Source organism: Xiphophorus couchianus, chromosome 1 (genome assembly GCF_001444195.1).
Source record: "Xiphophorus couchianus chromosome 1, X_couchianus-1.0, whole genome shotgun sequence".
Lineage (NCBI taxonomy): Eukaryota > Metazoa > Chordata > Actinopteri > Cyprinodontiformes > Poeciliidae > Xiphophorus > Xiphophorus couchianus.
In genome coordinates, this window is record NC_040228.1 from 9,161,759 (window position 1) to 9,182,072 (window position 20,314).

At 40.9% G+C, this 20,314-nt stretch overlaps 2 protein-coding genes across 2 annotated transcripts in view; one reads left to right on the forward strand and one right to left on the reverse strand.

The window, feature by feature from the left end:
* The window catches only part of celsr3 (cadherin, EGF LAG seven-pass G-type receptor 3), a 137,855-nt gene extending 120,994 nt beyond the window's left edge, over nt 1–16,861 (forward strand). The window contains exons 32-36 of the mRNA XM_028014690.1: nt 1,045–1,136; nt 1,537–1,710; nt 3,455–3,643; nt 9,718–10,777; nt 12,029–16,861. Coding sequence (XP_027870491.1) covers nt 1,045–1,136; nt 1,537–1,710; nt 3,455–3,643; nt 9,718–10,777; nt 12,029–12,056 — 1,543 coding nt within the window. The 3' untranslated portion in view covers nt 12,057–16,861. The remainder of the gene's footprint in view (nt 1–1,044; nt 1,137–1,536; nt 1,711–3,454; nt 3,644–9,717; nt 10,778–12,028) is intronic.
* Nucleotides 16,624–20,172, reverse strand: fsbp (fibrinogen silencer binding protein). The gene is made up of 4 exons (XM_028010295.1): nt 19,885–20,172; nt 18,998–19,044; nt 18,708–18,876; nt 16,624–18,174 (listed from the first exon to the last, which is right to left on the reverse strand). The coding sequence occupies exons 1-4, from the start codon at nt 20,087–20,089 to the stop codon at nt 17,813–17,815; spliced, it is 783 nt and encodes a 260-aa protein (XP_027866096.1). The 5' UTR covers nt 20,090–20,172; the 3' UTR covers nt 16,624–17,812.
* Nucleotides 20,173–20,314: the final 142 nt, after the last annotated feature.

A 20,314-nucleotide genomic window follows, 5' to 3' on the forward strand; every position in this document is an offset into this window, starting at 1 on the left:
GTTCAAAAAGCCTCAAGATTAATTATTTAGTTTTATTTTTATTCCTGTAGCATTATTTTTCTAAAAATAAAGTCTTCTAATGTGAGTACAAGTATTCAGAAATATCAAGAAATATCTTTGTTGCCATGTCCAATTTACAGTTCAAGTAAGTTTGTTATTCTTAACCATTGTGTTCCACAGGGTTATGTTCTTGGTCCTATTTTATTTCTGGTTTATTTCATTTCTTTATATCATCTTATAAAAGCTGTGTTTATAGTATATGTGTTTTAAATTCTCTTTAAACCTTCAATTTCTGAACAATCAATTCAAATGTACATGAAACTCGTTGCTCTTTCATTTAAATTCTGTTGACTCAGTGGATATAGAAAGAAAAAAAAAAAGCAGAAACCAATAATTCTACCATCCGGGTTTTTAAACAACTCTAATTGTGTACATTTATATTTTTATGGAGGGAGAGGAGGTTCTCCACTGACTGACTGTACTAGAATAAACATCTGGAAATTATACGACTTCTTTAAAAGATTAAATCACTGTCAGGCTTTTTTATACATCTTCAACAGTGGTGACAGCAAATTGTCTCTTTGTGCTATTGCTGCAAGAAGTCTACAGGATCAGCTATAACAGACAGAACATTAAAAGGATAAACCGATGTTGACTCTGAATGACAAAGAGATCATCGTTCAAAAGGGACTGCATTGGGGGTTTGTCGCATCTCTGCTGCTGTCTGAGTTAGGATTAGATTGCTTCAGAGAGGAAATTCCCTGGTTAGTAAAATCCCCACTGTGTCCTTTTTTTTGGGTCAGTGGAGTAAAGATGAAGAAGATTGGATTGAACAATGCACTGTACTACATGTAGAGCGACACTAATGGACTCTTAAAATGTAGTTGATGTCTTTAGGGCTCAATGATTGTCTCAGAGTTTGTATACAGCACACACACACACACACACACACACTAGATGGCCGGATGTGCTTTAAATATATGTAGGTCTACTCTGAGTTGTGTATGTACTCATTTGTCCTCGCTTGTCTCCTCCGCCTGTTAGAGAAAATCTGTTGGCGCGTCAGAATCTGGAGCAAAACATCGTCCACACCGGCGCGACTGACCTGGATGTAGCCATGTTCCACCGAGATGGAGGTTAGGGTGCAGGCACACACACACACACACGCCAACAGGGAAGGGTTCACATCAGCTGTGTCTAATTCCAGTCCTCAGGGAAGTGTGTTGCATGTTTTAGATGCGTCCCTGCTACAACACACCTGATTGGATGGGTAAACTGCCTGCTCAGCATGTCGCCAAGCTGTGCAGGTGCCTGCTAATGGGCTGTTCGTTTAAATCAGGTGTGGCGATGCAGGGAAACATGCAGAACATCCCTGAGGGCTGGAATTCAACATCACCGGTTTGTATGACAAACTCTCTCCACCTCTGGGCTCTTTTCTTTACAAAAGATAAATCACCTTCAGTGCATCCATGGAGAATGTTTTCAGTGTACTGTCTTACGTTTATGTCTATTCCTCATCTTTCCGGCCCTGTTCAGGCGGGGATTCAGATTCAGACTCGGACCTCTCCATGGATGAGGAGCGAAGTCTCTCCATCCCTTCCTCCGAGAGCGACGACAATGTGCGTCTGCGGGGACGCATCCAGCGGCGATTCAAGCGCTCCAATCACAGCGAGCGCCTGCTCACCGAACCCACCAACAATGGCACCAAAGGTAGACGAGCACCTTTCCTGTTTTGAATTTCTGAGCGAACTTGCTCGTGAAAAGTGGGATTTCATAATAACGTTTGATAATGAACTCATCAAACATCATTTTCCTTCCACTTGACAATTTGAACCTTCTCGTGTTGGACTTTCGCATAAAGTTTGTGGTTATAACTTGATAAAATTCGGATGTACATTTCTGCTGTTATTTTGGGGTCCATGCAGACTCAAGACAGATAATTAAAAATAGCAAAGTCCATGGAAACCGGTCAGCTCAACTTCTCTGGTCAGTCGATTCCCTCGCATCACTGAGCTAAAAGCCATATGATGAAAACACGTAGCAGAGATTGGCACAACGTCAAACACCCACAGCAAGAAAACTGTCAGCACAAGTTGTCACTATTGAATAACCTTCTCTTTCCGAAGCTTGTTAACTTATATCATTTTCTCATGCTCTTGACAATTGGTGAAATAAATGTCATGCTTGAATTGTTCTTCTGAAAGGCCAGATATGTTTAAATCAATAAATCCATATAAGTAATCATCTTTTTTAGCCTAATAAGCTGTTTGGATCAGTTGACCGTCATTTGGGTTTAAACCAGAACGCAGCTGTCTGCTGCGAGATCCAGATGGCCAGCCGGGTCCAATCAATACATCACTGCAGACAAATCTAAGAGCAGCGCTGAGATAGCCGGCTTTTTTACCGAAAGGTCACAATGTGAAGGGATCCATTGACTACGACAAAGCATTAACCCCTGAAGCTGAGCAGCAGTTAACCTTCCATCACTGCAGATTCAGACAATGACGAGGAAAACGTCCCAGGCTAGGGAAATCAGAGCAATAAAAATGACCACATCGACAAATCAAAATAGGCTCCTTAAACCTTGCTCTGTGAGCAGAGACTTGAATAACAGAATGTAAAGCAAACCTTCAAATCCACAGTTCCGTTCTCACCTCGTGTTTGTAGACTCGTTCTCATGACACAGCTTATTGACACTGAATTTATTTGAACTTTAATGAAAAACACAATGTGTCTTATGTGATTTGCTGCATTACAAACGTGTCGACTCATAGATTATTTGCGGTAATCTGACATGTAATTTACCATTTTACACTCTTGAGTTTGCCGAGAACTGCTTCAGTGCTTTGCAAAAGTTTTTATTCCTTCAAACTTCTTCACTTTTCTGAATCTATTTTGACAGAGCAATATAAAGTAGGACAAATTGAAAATTGAAGAGAACTAAGAGATCATTTTTTGTTGTTGTTTTTGTTTTTTACTAGTAAAAATCTGAAAAGTGTGGCATGTATTTTTATTCAGTCCCCCACATAGTGCTCTGTAGAGGCACCTTCAAATCGCAATTAAATCTCCAGACAATTTTATTTACTTTACATATTTATCACTTTCTTTTTGACCAGTGTGCCGTGTTTGCTGTTCTCCACAGTGCTGTTTTATTAAGATTTAATCACAAACAAATGTATTTGTTGTATTTATTGATAAATGACTTCTGAAGGCACTGAGCTTTATTTGTGGATATACAAGTAGAGTAAGGGAGACTGAACACAAATGCTTGTCAAATCTTTCAGATTTTATTGGTAAAGGCTTAATGTCAACCAGAAGGATGAATTAGTAAAAGTCTAATCCTGAAAAGCAATAATGCATGATCCAGAACTGAAAACCAAGAACTCGTCCTACTGTAAGTGACTAGTGGTCAACTGTAACCTAAAAGAAGTCGCTCCTGTTTTTCATGCAACAGATTTGGATGGCAATGACCTTCTGTCCTACTGGCCTGCTTTGGATGAATGCGACACCTTGCAGAAGTGGGGCTCAGAGCGCCCCCTGGGGGGGGATTACAACAAAGACGCCGCCAATAACAACCAGCTTGACGCAGCGCTCACCAGCGGGGACGAAAACGGCCTCACCCAGCCACACAGGCACCGCAAGGGTGAGAGAGACATGAAGCTACTTCTTCCTCTGTTCTGTCTTCTGCCATATAGTTTAATCAGATGCAGAAGAAAGAATTAAAAAAATTTTGTTGCATCTGATTTGCATCATTGCAAGATTATTATGCGCAATCTGTGGCTGGCTTGATTTTCATTCATATATTAATGTCTTCAGTGTATTCTCCCCAAAATGTCTCCAGACGGAAAACTTCAATTCCTATTGAAGACGTCAATAGGACGTCTGAAAGTCAGGAGCATAAGCTTAGGAAGTATAACTCTTTGCAGAGGAAACGACTGCTTTTCATGTCTGCCTCAGGCTGTTCATTTTTCTTTTTTTATATTAACATTTTTATTGAGAAGGCACATTACAATACAATTATATAATTGCGCCGATTACATTCACATTGTTACATGCTTTCTCTATTTTCTAAGTTTAGATAAGAGAGAGAGAAAGAAAAAAGGAAAAAAAAAAAACTTAAATGGGAGCGGCGGGGCGACCCGAGTACCGACCAATAATTGACATGTCAAATTAGAGCATAAATCTGAATGACAGCAAGGTTTACGAAAAATCAGACACAACAGGTTTAACATATTCTGTCCACTTTGACCATATCTTGTAGAAAGCATCTCTCCGCACATTAATGGAAAAAGGTAGTCTCTCCAGTATATAGATCTCTTTCACTACATTTATCCAGTCATCAGTTGTTGGAGGTTCCCGTTTAAGCCATTTTCTTGTGAGGGCCTTTTTGCTCCCGGCCAGTAAAATGAACAGAAGTTTTTGATCGTTGTAGTTCAGTTTGTCAACCGGTATGTTACATAAAAATATGCATTCAAAAGTTAAAGGAAAATTAGCCGTGAAGATGTTCTGTAAATGGTTATGGATTTGAGACCAATATTGCTGAATGGTTTGGCAGTCCCAGAAAATATGGAAATGATTGGCGTCATCCCTTCCACAGCTCCAGCAGGTAAAACCCCTTCCCTGGTATCGTTTCTGCTTTGGGGTTATAAAAAATCTTATAATATTTTTCCAGCAGAATTCACGCCAAACCTTCGATCTTGTTGTTGTCCATGGAATCTTACAGATGTGGCCCCAATCTTCTTCTGAAATTGTCAGGCTGGCTTCTTTTTCCCACTTCATTTTAATATAAACAGTGCTGTCCTTCTTACACCGCAGGATGGCGTCATATAACCTGGAAATTGTTTTACCTGGTTTTGATTTAGTTAGTAATATAAACGTTTCCACAAATCTCAAATTATGTAAATGTACTTTTAGCTCTTTATTAAAATAATTTCTGACCTGTAAAAATCTAAAAAAGTCATCTGCACATAAATCATGTTTTCTTTTCAGGGTCTCAAAACATTGGAACGTCCCTTTATGGACAAAGGAATAGTAATTAGTTAGGCCTTTTGAAATCCACTTCTTGAATCTATCGTCCTGTTGATTTGGGGGGAAATCCGAATCATAAGCGCACCATCTTAAGAGTTTAGAGGCATTTTCTAAATCACAGATTCTAATTGCTTCGTTCCATGCAGATATCATTACTTGTGATATTGGTTCATCTGCCAAATTAATTTTACTCTGTAATTTTGTGTCAGCTATTATGGCTTTAATCGGCATTGTTTTGACCGTTTCCCCTTCCACATTTTTCCATCCTGCAGTGTAATCCGGACAGCACAAACATATCAAAGGTCTCAACTGAGCTGCACAAAAATATTCTCGTAAACATGGAAGCCCACAACCCCCTTTTTCCTTTTTTAATTGTAGAGTTTTGTATTTGACTCTGGCTTTTTTCCCTTTCCAAATGTATTTGGACAGCATCTTATCCCATTCTACAAATTGTTTTGACGGTACGGGAACTGGTAGGGCTTGAAATAAATACAAAAATCGGGGGAGAATGTTTAATTTAACTGACTCAATCCTGGAGTGTAGGTCTAAAAAAGGTATGGCGTTCCATCTTTGGATATCTGACTTTATGGCTATGTTCAAGGGGGCATAATTGGCTTCAAACATTTCATTAGGGTCACGATGGATCACCACCCCCAGGTACCTAATACTATCTGCCTCCCATTTCCATTTATAGCAATTTTTAATTTCAGCTGGTGGGTCATAATTCACCGCTAGAACCTGTGTTTTGTTCACATTAACCTTGTATCCTGAGTATAGACCGAAATCTGATAAGATTTTCATTAACTTGGGGAGAGCCTGAGTAGGATGAGATATAACAAGCAACAAGTCATCAGCAAATAATGCCAATTTTTGCTCCCCTCCTATGGTCCTTATTCCAATTATATCCCGTCTTTGTCTGATCCACTGGCTCAATGGTTCTATAAACAAGGCGAAGAGGAGTGGCGACAAACAGCAGCCCTGTCGAGTCCCTCGCTCGAGTATGAGTGATTCAGTAAGGTCTCCATTAATTTTAATTTTGGCTGTTGGTTTATCATACAACCCAGATATAGTATCTATTATAGATTTATCAAATCCAAATCTCTCAAGAACCTGGTATAAAAAGGACCACCTCACAGAATCAAATGCCTTTTCGGCGTCTAAACTTAACACTAAAGTCTCTATTTTTTGTCTGTGAACCTGGTTCATAATATGTAAAACTTTCCTAATGTTATCTTGAGTTTGTCGATGTTTAATAAAGCCTGTTTGATCATTATGTATTAGTCCTGGTAGGATAGTTTCAAGTCTCTTAGAGATGATGGAAGTGAACAACTTATAATCAATATTTAATACACTGATTGGGCGGTAGTTACTACAATTTAGGTTGTCTTTTCCTTCTTTCTTAATTATAGAGATTATTGCTTCTTTCCATGATGGGGGTACAATTTTTCCCTTCATTACCCAATTAAATGTTTTCTGCAAGATGGGAGTCAAATGGTCCTGCATTATTTTATACCATTCTGGGCCAAATCCATCTGATCCTGCCATTTTACCCCCTTTTAATCTTTTAATTGCCGAGTGAATTTCTTCTCTGGTTATTGTGGATACTAACAATTTATTTTGTTCCTCCGTCACTGTTGGTAACTCCAAATTAGACAGAAAAGTATTAACATCTTGATTATTATCTACATGGGTTTGGGAGTAAAGTTTTCTGTAATAGTTCTGAAAACATTGTCGAATTTTCTCCTCTTCGGTTTCTAATTGGCCATCTAAAGGATTTCTTATTTTGTGTATAGTCCTCTCTGCTTGCTGCTTTCTGAGTTTATATGAAAGAAGTTTTAATGATTTCCCGCCTACATCACAGTACTGCTGTTTGTTAAAAATTATTTTTCTCTGTACTTCAACCATGCTTAAGTCGTCTAATTCTTTTTTAAATTTTGCTATATCCGATTTAATGCTGTCGTTCATAGTCACAGAGTGTTCGTGTTGCAGTTTTAACAATTTATCTTCCAGGTATTTACGTTTTTGTATGTTTTCCTTTTTTAGGTGGGTGGATATACTAATTATTTTCCCTCTAATCACTGCCTTCATTGCATCCCATAATATTCCTGGTGACACCTCCTCATTATCATTTTGAGCTAAATAATTTTCTATTTCTTTTTTTAACTTCTCTTTAATGTTTGGGTAGTTTAAAATATTTGTGTTCATCCTCCATAATGTAGATCTCTTTTTCCCATTCAGACAAATATCAGCGTAAACTGGATTATGGTCAGAGATTGTACATGGACCGATTTCACAGGTTTTAATTTTAAACAAATCATTCTTGAACGTAAGAATGTAATCTAACCTAGAATATAAGTTATGAGGGTGAGAGAAGTGGGTGTATTCTCTATTAGTTGGGTGATGTTCTCGCCATACATCAACTAATCCTAAATCGTCCATGAGGTGTCCCATCCTCTTACCAATATTTCGTCCATCGCCTTTCCCACTAGAAGAATCAAATTTGGTGTTTAATAAAATATTGAAGTCACCCCCGCATATTAAAGTTCCCTGACTCCTCGTTGTTGCAATTTCGAGAACCTGTCTATACAGGGACCAATCACTGCCCGGTGGAATGTATATATTCAGGATGGTGGTCATGATACCATCAATCCTGCCCGTAATCATTATGTAGCGACCTTCTTTATCTTTGTACTCTGATATGTGTTGATAGTTAAGAATTCCAGATAACAAAATTGCCACTCCCCTTCGCCTCCCAGAATTGTGGGACGAAAAAAACACATGTTTAAAACCCATCTTGTTTAACTTAACATGCTCGCTATCCGGTAGATGTGTTTCCTGCAATAAAACAATTTGGGCTTTATCTCTCTTAAATTTAGATAGGACTTTCTGCCTTTTTACTGGACTATGTAAGCCATTAATGTTGTTTGACACCAATTTTATCAACCTGCTACTCATCTAACTTATATTTCTTAATTATATCACAAAGATTATTGGGCTCCCCGCTCACTCTAAAAAACACTGAACATAAAACATATAAAAAAGTCAACATTAAGAACAAACAGAACTCAAACTGAACTCTTGACTTCCAAGGTGGGGGTCTCAGATGAGAACCCTGCTTCACCTCCAGAGGCAGCTTCTTCATCGGTTAATGAAGGGGCCCTTGGTGGCTATGGCCTCAGTGTAGAGAGCACCGTGAGAAACCTGCCTTATTTACTTATTGTACTTCATAAACCAAATACAAGTCTTGATTGTTAGTAACTGAGTGAATAAACCTTAATTTTCCTTGTGCGCGGGGGAAGACCTCTTGAAGGCTCTGAGTTTTTCTTTGTAGCCGGCTGCGGGGTCCCGCCTCTTGTTTGCTGGCCCACTCCCCGGTCCGCCGCGTACTCTGCTCCAGGTCAGCTGCTTCAGATGCTCCAGGGCCGTTTCTGGTGACTTAACGACCCGCACAGCGTAGCCTCTACTGGACATGTCTTCAGTAGCTTCCACCACTGTATTGTAGATCTTCGTTTCATCTCCATATTTCACCCTCAGCCGGGCAGGAAAGAGAGTCTGAAAGGGGATTTGCTGCTCCTTCAGAATCTTGCGCACGTCTGCGTATTCTCTTCGTTTTTTCAAAATCAGAGGGGGATAGTCATGGTCCAAATTCACTTGCTTGCCGTTCCAGGTAAATCCTCTTTTCTGCCATGCTTTGCGAAGGAGAAGTTCTTTGGTTTTAAAACTGAGGAATTTCACAACAATAGATCGCGGGGGAGCGTCGCTTGGAGGCGGAGGGCCTAGAGAGCGGTGGGCCCGTTCAATGTGTATGTCGAGCTCGTCTTGGGACAGCGCCAAGCCCTCACGGAGCAACTTCTCCACAAAGTCCCCCATTGACGCCGAGTCCCGTTCTGCCGCCTCGGGTACGCCATAAATGCGTATGTTCTCTCTTCGTGTACGGCTTTCTAGGTCCATTAGTTTATCCTCCAGCTTTATCTGTAGCTTTATTATTTCAGTGACGGCGTCCTCCGTGGTTAAAATCCTCTCCTCCGCTTTTTCAATCCGATCCTCAGCCTCATCTAGTCTGGTGTTCATCTTTCGAATTTCTTCTTTTATTTCCCCCAGATGCGCATTATTTTCCTGTCGGAAGCCTCTTAATTCCTGCAATACCGTCTCCCATTCAGCCATAGTATCACTGTTGTTTGTTTAGTTCAAGTCAAAAAGTGCAGCGGTAATTTTTCAGACCGGAGGTTCGAGATGAATAGCAGTTGGCATTAGCTAAAATGCTAGCAATATTTTCTCGACTTTAAACGTCCGCTTATTGGCGTTACAAAGCATCAGTTTTGAAGTATTTCGCTCACCCCAGTTCTTTTTCACCTTTATAGGTATGTTTTCGTCGTTTAAGTGGGGTTGGGATTTCAATTTCTTAGGTTCTCTAGGGAGCCCGTTCACAGCGCGGCCATCACGATGACGTTCAAACCGGAAGTCAGGCTGTTCATTTTTCACAACCAAAACCAATGTGGTATCAGGATTCATAGCCTTTTAACAGCGACTGAAGGCACACTTAAAATATTCATAGTGTCACTGTTGTCTTCTTCTTTTCATTCTGTTTTTTTCTGCATAAACCTAAAATCTCATTTCTCTTTTAAATCTTGTCTTACATTCTCCTCAGCTGATATTGTTTATTCCCAGTTTCCTATTTTTCTTTGGCAGGTATCCTGAAGAATCGCCTTGGTTGTCAACCAGCACTGCAGGGTCTCTCCACCATGGGCCGGGTCCCTAGTGAGCTCAACTGGTACCGTACCTCCACACTCGGCCACCGAGGTGTTCCAGCAGCCTCCTACGGTCGCATGTACTCCGCCACCGCCGGTGCTACAGGAGGCTCTGGTTCTCTCTCCCAGCCGGCTTCCCGCTACTCCTCAAGGGAGCACCTAGACTCGCTTGCCAGGAGGCAGCTGTCCAGGGATCCCCTCGGAAGACAGACAGTCGGGGGGTCGAGAGAGCGTCTGGACTCCCGCGGCTCCAGGGATAACCTGGATCTTCTTCCCAGGAGGAGGGAGCTAGGATTCGGACTAGGGGCGGGGCTCGGGGGCTTGGATCACCAACGAGTCTCGTCGTCCAGGGAAAACTTGTCAGGATCCAGGGACAGACTGGACAACCATCACACCGCCAGCTTTCATGCGTCAAGGGAGGACTTGAGTGGGAATGGAGGAGCTGTAGGAGCCGGAATGGAGGGATACCTCAGTGGTTCCAGGTCCCAGTTGAACACATTAACTCGGCGGCAGGCCTCGTCGCGAGAGCACCTCGGAGGAGCTCTGTTGAGCAGTAGGTCAAGGGAGCAGTTGGAGGCCAACGGGGTGGGAGCTCAGGCTCAGCCTTGTCGGGAGTGGCTCCGCAGTCTACCCCCCCGGCAGCCCTCGCACCACGACCAGCCTCTGTCCGCTTCTCCTCCTCCGCCAATCTCAGAGGAGCCACAACAAGAACAGCTACCTCCTCCAGCTCATGTCAGAGGACGCCTGGACTCTGCACCTTCATGTAGGTACCCTGGTCAGACTGTCCCCCAGCTTGCAGGTTCAAATCCAAACCCTCTGGTCCGACAGCCGTCCAGTGAACAGTTGGACATTTTATCCTCCATCCTGGCATCCTTCGGTTCCTCTGTCCTTACTCCTCCTGCTGCCTCTAACCCCGGCCCTAATGGCTCTGTCCACGGACCCTCCCCATCCCCACCTCAGTCTACCACTCACAGCATATCCGAAGTCTCTCCCGATTCAGAGTAAGTTTGTCTGTGTGCGTCATTCCAAGCCAGAGGTGACCAACGTCAGTCCTCAAGGTTCAGTATCCAGCATGTTTTCGTTCTCTCCCTGACATACCTTCTCAGTATGTCAAAGTGTTGCAGAGGTTCTCCTAATGAATCGTTGCTGGTGTGTTGAACCAGGGAAAGAACTAAAACATGCAGGATAGTGGCCCTTGAGGACTGACTTCCTTATGTTTTCATTTTCTTCTGCATTTTGTGGTCCTGAAATAGGTTTTTTTTTTCAGCTTACAGGCTTTAGCTCACCTCTGAAGAACTGTCAACTTGTTTCTAAGTAACTAATGCAATCTACAAAGTGTGCAGTCTTGATAGTTTGTTGCTCATTAAACCGGCATCATACATAGTTGTATGGATACCTATTTGAGAATGTAGCCGCTATGAACACATAGAACAAATAGTTAGCACCAAAACAAATTCAGCTGCTTTTCAACTTAGAACTAGAATGCTTTCAACTCAGGTGGGAAGTCAGTCTAACCCCGACTTCAGTGATTCTGAGTAACTGTTAATATAACTCTGAGGGTGGTTTCACACCTGTGGTATTTAGTCCTTTTAAAACAAACTTTGGTTCGTCTCACCAGCGGAGACGAAAACGGCCTCACTCGTCTCGCCCCCTGGTGCGGTTTGTGTCAATGTGACCACAGCAATCACTCTAGGGTGTGGGCCAAAACAAAATATTCCAAGATCACTAGCCACAGCTACCAGGTGTACACTGCAAGCTTGAGCCAATTGTCTTTCTGTAGTCAAGTTTGCATTTCCTTGTGGGATCATGCTGTAAACAATCATCAATAAACAATGTTGGCAAATCTTCATCAGAAAAAGTTACAAATGAACAAACTCACCAACTGGTTTGAACCAAAGTAAATGAACTACAGGTGTGAAAATTCTCTTCATAATCATTTCAGTCTTAGTGGCTCTTAGTTTGACTCTAGTTAGCTGTTAGCTTGACGCCAAATCATTTTTAGCTTGAATCTTAGTAGCTTTTAGCTTGACGCTAAATTGTTGCCAGCTTGCTTCTTCAAACTGAAACTGTTCTCACTGCTATAGTACTGTACATGCTCCATGTAATGTTCATGATTCAAGCACACACCACCTTTCTTAAACCTAAAAAAAAAATGTAAGTTAGCATTTTGTTCATTTTGTTTTAGTAAATTGAAATTGGGAGCATTGGCGTATGAACTTTTTGATGTTCCTTTTCTTTCCCCTTCACCTCAGAGCCCACAGGAGCGAGGGACAGTCTTGATGACAACCTCCACACCCATTAATGCATTGCAACAGTGCTGGAACAAAGCTCAAAGGTCAAGGATGGGCCTGAACTAAATGGACAACCTGGGAAGAAGAAACAGAATTGACTCAGAGGAGACAGAAAAGATGAAAAGGCAAAACGAAAATTTACAGACAAGAGAGAGAGTCTGTGGCAAAAGAAGAAGTTTGTGAGTGGGTCGTTTTGTGCATATCGAGTTTTTACGTCCCACTGCTCTCGATCTATTGTTCCACGGACGTTGAATAAACCACCTAATCCTACTACCTAAGAACAGTTAGACAAAAAAGAAAATTACAAACAGACAAAAAAAAAATCTTCTCAGATGTTACACACACATACACACCAACACACACAACCTAAGTCCGATCAGACCTGTCAAAACAGAAGAAGAAAAGTGTCTGTAAATAGCCTTTTTATACATTTTTTATCTTTTTCATTGAAGGTGAAAAAATATCTTGTGAAGTTTCTTTTTCTCTCTTTTTTTTTTATTTTTACGCAGTCGTGTCCGTGCGTGAGGTTGTGAAAGAGGATGAAGCGAGTGCTGTCTTGTGTGTTGCCGATGGAAGAAATTTCCTCTACAAAGTAAAAATGGAAAGAAAAAAAAAAACAAACTCAAATTTCTCCCCAGAAATTCATTTCCCTCAGAATGTTGTCCTCAAACCTTTGAAGTTCATGTAAAGCGGCAGGGGTCCGGCAATAGAGTGACGAGGTTATGGAAAGACTCGGCTGAAAGGGTGATATCAAAGTATCGAGACGTGATTGTAAACAGAGGAAGGAATTATTATAGGAGAGGAGAGCTGATGGAGCAAGATGATTGTGCAAAGAAAGATTGCTAACAACACATTAGATTCAAAGATGGTTGCCTAACTACTAAAACTCAGTGACGTGTCATTTTTTTTTTTTTTTTTTTGAGCTGGCACATATAATCACGACCCGGTGCTCTCTGAAGCGGACCGTATCAATCCACTGACGTAACGGGAACATATCGGCGCAGTTTTAAAAACCTGGTGGGTGAAAGTTGATCTCGCCGTCTGCCTCTCTCCATGAGGCAGGATCGAGCAACAACCACTTTCAAGAACCCCTCAAGGTATCCTTTTACACTTTGATGCATCATGACCCAGCCTGCCTCCAGGGGTAGCACAGGAGCAGCCGAGTCTCTCCAGCAGCAACCAGGAAACCCATTTCTAAAAGCTTCTCATGCAGAAGCCTCTCGCCCAAATCTAAAGCCAAAGGGACATAAACCAGTGTGAAACTTTGTGTTGCTCTTCGTTTAGAAAATAATTTCTACATGGTGTGATGGCTGTAGAAGTAAACCGCTTTTTTTATAGCTATGATTATTATTATTTTTTTTTTTTTACACAAATATGAACCAAAATGAAAAATCTTTTGTTACCGAGGCCTTAGTTCTTCACTAGAATATAAACAGCTGTTTGGCGTTTTATCTCACTGTGCGAACTGATTTTGATTCTGAATGACGGAAGAAAAGACAAAAAAAATAACGAGAACAATGCTGTTGAATCCCGGCGCGCTCAAATATTTATTGAAGACATGAAAGCAAGCGTGATGCTTGCATGCGGCGCGGTGTCTACCTCAATATGTCAGCTCACGTCTTTAGCATCTTTCCACTCCCAGACGCTCCTTAAAGGAAATATTCCATACAGGAAGCACTTATTTTCAAATCTAATCAGGCTCCAAAATGTTCACCGCGAGCTCAAAGTGTTTCCTTCTCTTTCAGACAGATTGTCTTTTCCTTCCATTTGGAGGATTAATGGAGAGGAGGTATTATCTGAGGTCAGTCGAAGCTTCTGCTGCCGTGCGTTGGCTAACAAAAGGAAAGAAGAGGTGTCAGCAGTGCCGGCGCTAAAAGCTATCTTTTCTTTTTTGTTTTTATTTTTCAGATGTAGGTATTTGAATCAGCTGCTGATTCTTTCACACTGATGTTTGCAAAAGCAACGAGTTCCTGGTTTAAAGATTCAGGATTCTTAGGTGAGGTTCATACAAAAGTTACATCGTGTTGTATCAATCTCGGTTTCTTCTTTTAGTGTGAATTCACATGGGTTGGTCCTAATGGCTCAAGTTAACAATTACTCTTAAATATTGAATCACTCAGCTGCCATTTTTCAATTAGGTGGATACCAATGACCCAATGACTGAAGGATAGGAAATGAATAGGAGGTGGTGCGCCACCATTAATCTTCCTGTGTGAAACATGAAAATTCTTTCAGAGTACTGGAGAAATAAAAGTTAAACCAGTGCAAAAAATCAAAATACAGTTTGAAATAAAATGTTTGCTGTGCACACTCTTGTTTACTCTTGTGTTGGGCAGCTAATCTGATCTGAAACACTTTAGATGTAGCACTCATGCTTCTTATAGGAAGGTCACTGGCAACACTGCCTCCATTCTTTATGACAAAACAAAAACAGGAATTTAAACATGTGGAATTATAGGTTTGTGATGTGTTGTTTGCCTGCACTGCTTTGACATTTTGGAGATCTGAGAGGATCTCCAAATTTGGATCTTGATTCCTCTCAGAGTATAAGTTGGCTTCGGCCTACAGAACCAGCTCATCTAGTTTACACTAAATGATGATAAGAGGGTTATGGGCATCAGGTAAAATGGTTACTGCCAATATTCTCTCAATCTTGAACCCTTAAAGCGAAAAACACGTCTTCAGATGTACGAATGAAAAAGAGGTGTTTGTTAAAACAAAAAAAAAACAATTTGGCCAAAGTTTGTCTGAATGAGCAAGACCTTAGTTCAACAAAGAATGGACACAAAATACAAGTGGGCTAAAATCCAACAGGATGGACACGTAAGACATTGGATGTTACAAAGCTAGACATCATCAGGAGGAGGATAAACTGGGTCAGAAATCATGACTGTGTTGCAAAACGCGTAGCTGCAGGGAGGAAGGCGTGGACACCGCTCGTCACGGAGACAGAAATAGTCAGAAATTCAGAAAAGAGGAGGGAAATGCAGACAGTGGAGATAAAGACACGCATCACAAGCAAACGCGTATCTTCCCGCTCTGACTGTATCTCTGTCAGCCCCGTCTCCTCAGAATGTGACGCCAAATCTGTTCCTGACAGGATTATTGCCAAAAATGTTCCTGCTGGGGGAATGCCACCTGTCAGTTAGTTAAAGAAGCAGTCTGCCTAAAAAAAATATGATTTTTTTGTTTCCTTTTCACCTTTTTCCTGAGATCTATTTTATTTAGTGATAATTTCTTGACATTTTATGAAAGAGTTGTTTTACAATTTCTTTTAAACTGTATTTATTTTTTTAATCGCGAATGTGTTTTCTTTTTAAACCCAAACGTTCCCTTTTTTTTCTTACACATGTGACTTTATTTATTGTTAATTATGACGTTAATTATGTTTCTCAAGGCCACAAGTCCCCAGTTTGATGAACAATGGGGAAATGTGTTAAAATAAATGTTTATATGTAAACAGCAAAAATTAAATCTAATGCCAGGCACAAGTACAGGACCTGCAAGAACCTGCCAAAACCAACAGACTGCAGTCAGTTAAAGTTATATTTATCTTCTTTAAATGGCTCACTTGGGTATGATGAATGTGTGATTTACTATTGCAGCGACGCCTCATTGCAAACCTGCACAAAACTGATCATTTGTCTGCTTAGACACTCTGTCGACTTATCAGTAAAGGGGAGAGAACCAGAAAAACAAAACCACAACTCCCAGATAATTTGTTTTAAACCAACAGAAGCCATAGAACCAGAGCCAGAGAGGGCAGATTTGAGTCGAAAATGTTGTCATCTGTTCTGAAGGCTGAAAAGGAAAACAAAGGGGGCGGGAAGGAGAAAGGCAGGGGAAAGGTGGCAGAATGATGAGAGATTGTATTTGTTGGCTTGTGTGTTCATTATGAGATGCCTTCTGTCCCGCCGTCGGGACAGAAACAGCTGTTCCCCTGTTTTCACAGAAAAACAAGAGAAATGTTGGACATTAAAAAAAAAAAAGACTTATTCCTACCAGACTGTGTATGTGTGTGTTTATATTCTGTCTGTAATTTGTTCATATTCATGAGGACATTTTAGGGAGTGAGGCAGCGAGGAGAGGACGCATTCTGACAGGGTGTTTTTTTTGTTTGTTTGTTTTCTTCTTTTTCTTGTGAAGGTGCTTCTTGCTGACTTGTTTTGGTTCTCAAAGTGCTCAGTTGCCAACTTAATACAGTCAGCTCTGTTACAATATCGCCGTTTCTCAGATAAAAAAGTAGATTAACGTGTGAAGCAAACTTTTAATGCAGCTCTTCGCAAAATGATTCACATCACTTGACCTTTTTGGCATTCAGTTCCATTTTTTTGTAGCAGACACACTAAAAGTGGTGCATAATTGCAAAGTGAAAATGAATTCAGCCGCTTTTCATGTCTGCAAATAACTCCTTTCATTATCAGGTTCTTGACCTACAATACAGTCAGTAGCACACAATCTCAGTAATTTCGTTTTCACTAATGAGTAACTAAAGCCAGTTTAGTAATATCAGGATGACGCAACAGACCCACAAAAAAATGGTCAAGACTCTGAAGGAAATTTTACTTTTCATTCCTTTGTTTATGAAAATTACATTTTTTGAACCAACACATGTTGATTTTAACAGCAAAATCTAATAACATGCTCAATAAGAGTGTTAAAAACTGCATTTAGAGACGACCAACGAATTCAGAATAAACCGAATGCATCAGTTGAAGCAACTATAAAGAACACATTACCTTAAAAGAACATAATGCAACAAAAAAAAACAATGCCAATATGTTTAAAAAAAAAGCAGATACAGCATTACTGTTGTGGTTAATGTGCATTTCACAAAGTAATCAAATATATAGTTTTTTCTACTTCACAACAGTGCCTTTTTGTGTTTGAACATCAGTACCACAGTCACTTTAGAACTGCTTCTTTCCAAATAAGAGTTGTGTTGTTGTTTTTTGTAAGGAAAGCAGCCACACAACCAGCTGCCGTCACACACAAACCTGTGCAATCCTGCACGTTAAATGGCCTGTACTTGTGTAGAGCTTCATCAAGTCCAGAGAACTCCAAAACACTCCACACTACAATCATTCACCCATCCACATGCTTCAGCGCCACCGGGAGCTCTGACCGCCACCGGGAGCTCTGACCGCCACCGGGGAGGTGAAGCGTTTTGCCCAAGAACACGACGACTGAGACAGACGGAGTGAGGATTCGAACTGACAACTGTCACTGCCATGTCACAGTACATATGGCATCATGGTTGTTATTCATGTAAAACTTCCAGACTCAGCCTTTACTTTCACTTTAAACTATAAAATGCTAACATTTACCAAGACTGTATGGCAGATTTTTCTACAAGAGATGTTTAAAGAAAATTAAAAACCGAATGAAGGATGCAAGAATGCAGGGAAGAGAGGAAGGAGGTAGGACATGAGGACAGAAGGAAGGATGAATGAAGGAAGGTAGAACATGAGGGAGGGAAGGAAAGACAAATATTTAGATTTTTTTTCAGTCGTTTCCATTCTTGGAAAAACAACCTGAATCAAATTCCAGACTTTTCCAGACCGCCTAGGAACCCAAAGGTTTTTTTTGGGTTCCGTATTGTGAATATCCAATCTATGACTTTTGATGCCCACAGTCTATTTTCACTAACCCACACCAGAACCTTCGATATAGAAATCTATCAAAAATAGTCCCAAAGATTATAGACAAACACACGAGAATGAAACAAGTATGAAAAAGATCAGATCAACCGTTAAGCTCAGATATTTTTTCATCTTCTTCACCACTGCTGGAGGAGGACGGCGGCACGTCTTCACCCAGCCTCTTTAGTTTGGCCTTGTAATAGGCCTTTTTCATCCTGAAGGCCTTCTCCTTCTGTCGAGCTGCTTTCCTCTTCTCCCTGACCAGCTCCTGCTCCCAGGCAAGTACCTTCATCCGGTTTTCCCACTCCAGGATCTTCATCTGATCCAGCTGCTCCAAAGCCTCTGTCCGCTGCTGAAGCTCCAGCCTTGAAAAGTCCACAGAGTCATGAGGGGTCAGGCGGCGGCTGACCTCCTCCTCCTTGATGTCGGACGGATGAAGCTGATGGTTGATGGTTCTCGAGGTTCCTGTGTGGATGGAGGTGACAAAGGAAGCTCAGGTTTAAAGTTGTGTAAGCCAAAACAACTGGGGAGCTATTGATGTTCAGGGTGGCAACTGTTGCCAGGCAGCACTAGAAAGGTATGACGTGATTCAGATCTTCGAATTCAATGCTAAAGGGGTATTTAAAGGGATTTTTTAAAGAACTGCACTTGATTATCTCTAGTTTAAAATCTAAGTTGCTAAGATAGACCAGACTTAAGCTGAAATAGTAACCTTTGTACACAGATTCTTTAACAAAATCGGATTTAATAGGCCTGCTTATCATGCAGAGCTTCAGTGCATTCATTTTGGTGAAAATCAGCTTTCTTTCATTCTGAAATATATCCAATAAATAAATTCAATCGTAAGTTATGGGTTTTTTTTGTTGTTTTTTTTCTGACAAAATAAAAAATTCTAATCAGGTTAGTAAATGATTGGCTATAGCGAGATTAAAAACAAAATGTCTCAACAGCAAGGTTAAAATATTTGATCTATATTGTAGGTCTTTATCTGCCAGTACCTGGGACTGAGAAGTACGCAACAGGAAAGGCTGCATCCTGCAGCTCTGCATTGTGGGAACTGGAGTTTGTGGAGGGACTCTGACGCAGGTCTGACCAGTCGCTGCCTGTGATTCTGTCCAAAGCTTCACGCTGGAGGGCAAGGGTCATTTGCTCCTTGCTCTTCTCTACCTAATAGGGAGGCAGTGGGCAATAAAATTTCCTCTTACGAATCCAGTGGTTATCATTTATGAGCAACTTAGAATGTATTAATATCACTTAAATTATTATTTTTTTAAACTTATATGTTTACCAGATTTGTGTTGCCGTTCATCTGTCTTGCATCGCCTATTAAACCACCTGCAATAATAGACAAAAAGGACAGAGACAGATGGGGAAGGTCTGTAGGACAATGTATCTCAGAACACTTTGCAAAGAGCGCCTCCATCTGGTGGACGCAGGCATAACATTATACTTAAGTTTAAACAATTGTTGCAGTAAACAATTCAATTGTTTACTACAATAAAAAAACAATTGCAGTCAAAATTCACAAAACTACAACCTACTGGGAAAAAATCGGACACTAAGAAATAATAGGTTTTACAAGCTATTATTTATAAAAATAATAGTTTAACCCAGAAAGACTTAGGCAAAGGGGGATTGTAACTGGAGTAATAAAAAATACTCCAGCTGGCCGCTGCTCAGGTTTCTCTCTCTGTTGATGATCACGTTTATTTTACAAGCTTTGTTCTGTCAACATCTCTGATCTACTGGCTGCTGGTGTCCATAGAGACACATCATATCCATAGCTCTCTATCTTTTTAGATGTCAAGCCAATTATAAATCATATTTAAGGGGAATTGCTAAAAAAAAAAGAAGCTGGCTTTTTTATGTTTCTAAAACTGTTTTAACACGAATCATAATGAGTTTGAAAAGAGGCAAGCCGCAGCATTCACGCTGACTTTGTCTATGCAATGAGTTATGCCACTTGATCAAAAACTCAGGTCCTCCACATCCTAACATGCCTGTGTGCTGATGAAGGCGCATCGTCTCAACTCAACGCTGCAGAGACTCCGGTTGTGATCGGCGACCAAATACGCCAATTAAGAGTTAAACAAACAAACACAACGCGTCCCATTCAACACACGTTGTTATTACCAGTCATTTCGCTGTCATAAACACAGAGGGAGGCGTACTAACCTTCCAGCAGCTTTCGGACCGCAGCTTTGTGGCCAGCTCCGCCTGCGTGGCTGGTGAGGGCAGCCTCGCCCATGGTCTGAAGTTTGATTGATTTGCAGCAGGCCCTGCACCGAGCGAAATGAATGTCATCGGCGTCTTTGACCAGCCAGTCCTTGAAAGCGTCCTTTGTCAGCCAGGAGTCCTGGAATTTACATTTCCCAGGCATTGTTAGCTTCAAAGTTAGTTGGACCGCCACCTAACACGGACAAGAATCCTATTTACAGTATTTTGCCATGTGATGCGTTTAGGTCCTCTGTGAAAGTGTGTTCAAAGCAGTATTCACTGCTTTGAACAGTGAATACCGTTCACTATTATATATATTTAATATATAATATATTAAATTATATTTATTAATAATAATAATATCACGTAAAAATATTCTATAAATGAC